The sequence below is a fragment of the Phyllobates terribilis genome, unplaced genomic scaffold (genome assembly GCF_046119375.1).
Source record: "Phyllobates terribilis strain yellow unplaced genomic scaffold, ASM4611937v1 Scaffold_1__5_contigs__length_1240528914, whole genome shotgun sequence".
Lineage (NCBI taxonomy): Eukaryota > Metazoa > Chordata > Amphibia > Anura > Dendrobatidae > Phyllobates > Phyllobates terribilis.
In genome coordinates, this window is record NW_027362761.1 from 98,877,316 (window position 1) to 98,883,315 (window position 6,000).

Sequence of the window (6,000 nt, forward strand, 5' to 3'; positions counted from 1 at the left end):
CTCCTCCATGCTTCACGATGGGAACCAGGCATGTAGAGTCCATCCGTTCACCTTTTCTGCGTCGCACAAAGACACGGTGGTTGGAACCAAAGATCTCAAATTTGGACTCATCAGACCAAAGCACAGATTTCCACTGGTCTAATGTCCATTCCTTGTGTTCTTTAGCCCAAACAAGTCTCTTCTGCTTGTTGCCTGTCCTTAGCAGTGGTTTCCTAGCAACTATTTTACCATGAAGGCCTGCTGCACAAAGTCTCCTCTTAACAGTTGTTGAAGAGATGTGTCTGCTGCTAGAACTCTGTATGGCATTGACTTGGTCTCTAATCTGAGCTGCTGTTAACCTGCGATTTCTGAGGCTGGTGACTCGGATAAACTTATCCTCAGAAGCAGAGGTAATTCTTGGTCTTCCTTTCCTGGGGCGGTCCTAATGTGAGCCAATTTCTTTGTAGCGCTTGATGGTTTTTGCAACTGCACTTGGGGACACTTTCAAAGTTTGCCCAATTTTTCACACTGACTGACCTTCATTTCTTAAAGTAATGATGGCCACTCGTTTTTCTTTACTTAGCTGCTTTTTTCTTGCCATAATACAAATTCTAACAGTCTATTCAATAGGACTATCAGCTGTGTATCCACCCGACTTCTACACAACACAACTGATGGTCCCAACCCCATTTATAAGGCAAGAAATCCCACTTATTAAACCTGACAGGGCACACCTGTGAAGTGAAAACCATTTCCGGTGACTACCTCTTGAAGCTCATCAAGAGAATGCCAAGAGTGTGCAAAGCAGTCATCAAAGCAAAAGGTGGCTACTTTGAAGAACCTAGAATATAAGACATATTTTCAGTTGTTTCACACTTTTTTGTTAAGTATATAATTCCACATGTGTTAATTCATAGTTTTGATGCCTTCAGTGTGAATGCACAATTTTCAATGTGGGCATGTTTTTTGTAATCCAGATGTTTGAGTCTTCTTTAAAAAAAAAGTCGTAAATTGTTTTGTGTAACTGTACTACAGTCCCCCCCTAGAGTGATTCTTTTTTTACACCAGAATTTTTTGTGCAAAGGCTTGAGTTGTGTGTGACATTTTAACAGATCATGTAATTTTTGCTTTAAAAAGGCTCAAAAAAGGTAAAAAAACAAAAGTAAAGAGCATTTTATCTGTTGCGCAAAATTCCAAAACCTGCGTGCGCCATTTTGAAGAACTTGACGCTAAATCGACAACAAATACTATGAAAAAGAGAAGTGGCTTAAAAAAACACAAATGATGAATCGCAGCCTATGAGTTTTAGAGGCTTTTTATATTTTCATGACAAGGGAAGTGGCTTAGTAAGAAAGAAGCATGAATCGAGAAGCACAATGGGTGGTGAGAACTTAGTCAAAAATGTGTAAACATGGCAGAATTTATCAGTCATGAGCTTATGTGATAAATTTGGCTCATTGTTAGACTTTCTAGTCTAAATTTACATTGTCTAAAAATTAGACAGAATTAGTAAATCTGCCACAAGATCTGTGTAATATTCTACTGCCAATATTCTTTTGTAGAATCTCAAGAACGTATATTTTATTCAAGGATAAAGTTTACTTGATTTGACCTATTTCTTATGTTATTGTTCAATTTTTTACAAGTCAATCACATAGTTCTCATTTTGCTATGATAACTGTTAAGGAACTTCTGCCCTCTAGTGGTATAACAGTGTAATTTAGAAGTTGTGACAAGGTAATAGAAAGACATATTGAACTAAGCATCTGTAAAATAATTAACATCATACTATGGGGTAGGGGGCTGTGGGACATCATACTGTGTGGAGGCCATCATACTGTATGGGGGAATGTGGAGCCATTATGCTGTGCCAGAGGGCTCTGGGGGCCATTATACTGTATGTGGGGGAAGATACTGTGGAGGAATTCACTATGGGTGTATCATATTGTGTGTAGGAAGCATCATATTTGCATCATACTTTGTGGGGACCTTGAAAGGGTTATCATAGTGGGTGAGAAGACTAAGGGGCTTTAATAGAGGCAACATTACTGTGTAAATGATACAATACTTGTCCCTCTCCCTGTCTTTAAAAGTTGGAGATATGATTTTCTGTGACTATGCACCGTGAACCTGCTTTCTCCACCAAATATTTTTTTTGGGGGGAAAACAATTGGGTCCCAACTAGGACTTTTGCTATGGGCCCATAATTTCTCTTTATGCCTCTGTGTATGAATATACCCTTCAAGGGTTTTGGTACGGATGTTAAACCGTAATCATTATGTCATCATCTTGGTTGCGGAGGTTGAAAGCAGTAGCGTACCGCCAATGGCGGCAGTCCAGGGGAGGACATACCACCGCCGGAGCAGCTGCTCACCGCACGCGACGAGCATGGAGCGATCCCTCCAGTTCCGTTGCTGACAGGAGGAAAATAGCAGCAGACCTGGAGGGATCCATTCTCTGCATCCTCGACACAGATGCGCGCAGCTTGATGACATCATCATGCAGCATGCGCCTAGGTCAGGAAGAAAGTTGCCAGCAACTAGGAGGATGTTGCAGGGGAGCGTGCTGAGAGGTAAGTTGTGTTTTTTTTTTACTTAAAACGCTGGGGAGAGGAACAGGAGAATGAGGAGAGGTGGGGGAGTGCAATGGTGGTGCTGGGGAGAGCAATGATGGGGCTAATGGGGCTGGGGAGAGCAAAGATGGGGATGGTGGGGAGAGCAATGATGGGGCTGGGGAGAGCAATGATGGGGAGAGCAATGATGGGGATGGTGGGGCTGGGGCAAGCAATGATGGGGATGGTAGGGCTGGGGAGAGCAATGATGGGGATGGTGGGGCTGGGGAGAGCAATGATGGAGCTGATGGAGCTGGGGAGAGCAATGATAGGGATGGTGGGGCTGGGGAGAACAATGATGGGGATGGTGGTGATGGGGAGAGCAATGATGGGGATGATGGGGCTGGGGAGAGCAATGATGGTGGCGCTGGGAGAGAGCAATGATGGGGGTTTCACTTTGCTTGTACTGTAAAGTCTTCTATATTTTCCGTGTGCATATAGCCTTACAGTTAATTGGGGAGAGTCATAGAGACTGAATAATTTATATTATTGGGTGGTGGAGATTATAGTCAATGGGGGGCACAGTGGTGCTTATCACTTTGTATTTTGATTACTAAGTGGCTAATAGTATATTAATGGTGGGGTACATATCTGTATTCAAGGGGCAGTGCGGGGGAGACACATGTATATATACAATATATGTGACCGTGTTATTTTTAGGGCTGCACTGATCATCGTGACAAGACGAGTCGTGGCTGGGAGATGTCGACATGAAGGTCTAACCAGATGGACAAGAAACAGCAGAAACCGACTCTGATCAGATGAGACATCTGCGGTAAGTGCCTGGATGTCTATAATATTCTGTATCTGCACTGTGTGACTTGGAGTGATAATGTTATTTGTAAAATCCCTTAGGCTACATTCTCACATTTGTGTGAAATGTCCGTGTGCTGCCAGATTTTTTTATCGGATGGTCCACAGACTCGTAGAGTTTTATAGATCCATTCACACATCCATGAAAATCACGGATCTGAGAATGAGATCTGGGAGGGTCAGAGAATGCCCTGTTCTGATCCGATTTTGAGGATCAGAATAGGACATGCTCAATGCGTCTGTAAAAGCGGGCAGAACACAGACACTGCACACAGATGCAGGATGTAGCTGTATTATGTATAGCATACTCACTTAGTATATAGTGTACTCACTTATTATGTATAGCGCCGTCCTTAGTTATATAGTTTCACCTTTTATTATGTATAACACCCTCCCTTATTATGTACTGTAACATACCTGGCGGCGTCCTTGCATGGTGGTCCATCTCCCACTGTGCAAGAGCGCGCGCTTGATCTCCAGTCCAGAATGTCTCTCTGGCTTCCCTCCTTGCTGTCTGTTTGTCTGTTTTGGCTGCATAGGGCGATGCCCGCTGAACTTCCTGTTTCTTGTACCTGCTGCGGACACGCCCCTGTTGCACCTTCAGCCTATTGCTGTCCATCTTTGGGTATTTATACCACCTTCTTCCTCAAGATGGCGCCTGAGCATTGTGTCCTGTCAGTCGGCTTTTTGTCTCTGACGTGCCAGGTCCTATCCTGTTTTCCTGCCTGTTCTCCAGTTCTGTGTCTGAACTGTGGTCTGTTCTTGTGAACACGCTTCTAGCCTGTTCTTTCGCCTTCTAGGGGCTGTATTCCTAGATCTGCCTGTCTGTGCTTTGCGGTATCTGTTCCCGTCTGAACAGAGTCCTGTTTGTGTCCCAGCCTTGCTGTATTTGTTCCCGTTCCTCGGTTCCTAGTTGTCTGTGCCTCGTTTCTACTTTTGCCTTTTCTCCCTTTTCCCTCTTTGTCTGTTTTCTGCGTCTTTCTGCAGAGTCTGAACTTGCTCCTAAATTCCTTCTCGTCGTCTCTGTACCTCTGTTGTGAATTTAGTGTACGCTCGCTACTTCTTTGGAAGTACTGTTTGTGCTTCTGGTTCTGCCTTTCCTTCTCCGTCTGTTCTTTGTGAACAGAGTCCTATCCCCCTGCCTTGTCTGCCGCTCTGCGGTTTCCGCTCTGCTCCTGCCTTGTCTGCTGCTCTGCGGTTTCCGCTCTGCTCCTGCCTTGTTCGCCGCTCTGCGGTTTCCGCTCTGCTCCTGCCTTGTTTGCCGCTCTGCGGTTTCCGCTCTGCTCCTGCCTTCTTAGCCGCTCTGCGGTTTCCGCTCTGCTCCTGCTTAGCTTGCCGCTCTTGCGGTTTCTGCTCTGCTCTTGGCTTGCTTGCCGCTCCTGCGGTTTTCGCTCTGCTCCTGCCTTGTTTACCGCTCTGCGGTTTCCGCTCTGCTCCTGCCTTGTTTACCGCTCTGCGGTTTCCGCTCTGCTCCTGCCTTGTTTACCGCTCTGCGGTTTCCGCTCTGCTCCTGCCTTGTTTGCCGCTCTGCGGTTTCCGCTCTGCTCCTGCCTTGTTTGCCGCTCTGCGGTTTCCGCTCTGCTGCGGCCTTCTTAGCCGCTCTGCGGTTTCCGCTCTGCTCCTGCCTTGTTTACCGCTCTGCGGTTTCCGCTCTGCTCCTGCCTTGTTTGCCGCTCTGCGGTTTCCGCTCTGCTGCGGCCTTCTTAGCCGCTCTGCGGTTTCCGCTCTGCTCCTGCCTTGTTTACCGCTCTTGCGGTTTCCACTCTGCTCTTGCCTTGCTTGCCGCTCCTGCGGTTTCTGCTCTGCATCTGCTCGCTGCTCCGGCAGTCCTGTCCTGCTCTGCTTCTGCTCGCTGCTCCGGCAGCCCCGTCCTGCTCTGCATCTGCTCGCTGCTCCGGCAGTCCTGTCCTGCTCTGCTTGTGCTCGCTGCTCCGGCAGTCCCGTCCTGCTCTGCTCTTGCCCACCGCTTCGGGCGTTCCCTCTCTGCTGTGTTTGGCTACCGCATCTGCGGTTCTGTTTCTGTGACCCAGTCTGTACTGGGTCTTGTCCTCTCTGTGCTCCAGCCCGTCCTTTCGGCCAGTACCTCCCTGCCTGCATATTCGCCTGTATCCACCCGTCTGCATACCTGCCGTGTTCGCTTATATCCACCAGTCTGTGCCAGCCTAACCTGCCTGTTCCAGTAATCCCTGTGTGGGTCAACCCCCGTGTCCGGAGTTTGACCTGGAGTAGCACCTGGTCCCTCTGCCCGGTTTCTCCCTGGTGCACTGGCGTCTTATGCCGTCGTGCCATCTTGGTCGGATCGGCCAGATACTTAGTCACGCCCCTCCAGGCACTCTCCGGTTCATGGTCCAGTGGAACCACTTCTCTCGCACACGCCAGTCAGTCCGGGCGTGTGCATAACATGTACCATCCTCTCTAGCTCTAGGGGGTCAGAGTTGGGGGATCATATTGTGTTAGGGTCACCATAGTTTGCCCTGGGAGTTGAGGTGGGGTACAGTAGGGACATTATACTACGCATGTGGAGGAATTCACCATGAGGGTATCATACTGTGTTTGGGGGACATCTGCGTGACAGCGTGGCAAATCAGGGATGTTCA

At 47.8% G+C, this 6,000-nt stretch overlaps 1 protein-coding gene across 1 annotated transcript in view; it reads right to left on the reverse strand.

Moving 5' to 3' along the window:
- The window catches only part of LOC141165963 (uncharacterized), a 43,637-nt gene extending 39,700 nt beyond the window's left edge, over positions 1–3,937 (reverse strand). The window contains exon 1 of the mRNA XM_073652108.1: positions 3,821–3,937. Coding sequence (XP_073508209.1) covers positions 3,821–3,838 — 18 coding nt within the window. The 5' untranslated portion in view covers positions 3,839–3,937. The remainder of the gene's footprint in view (positions 1–3,820) is intronic.
- Positions 3,938–6,000: the final 2,063 nt, after the last annotated feature.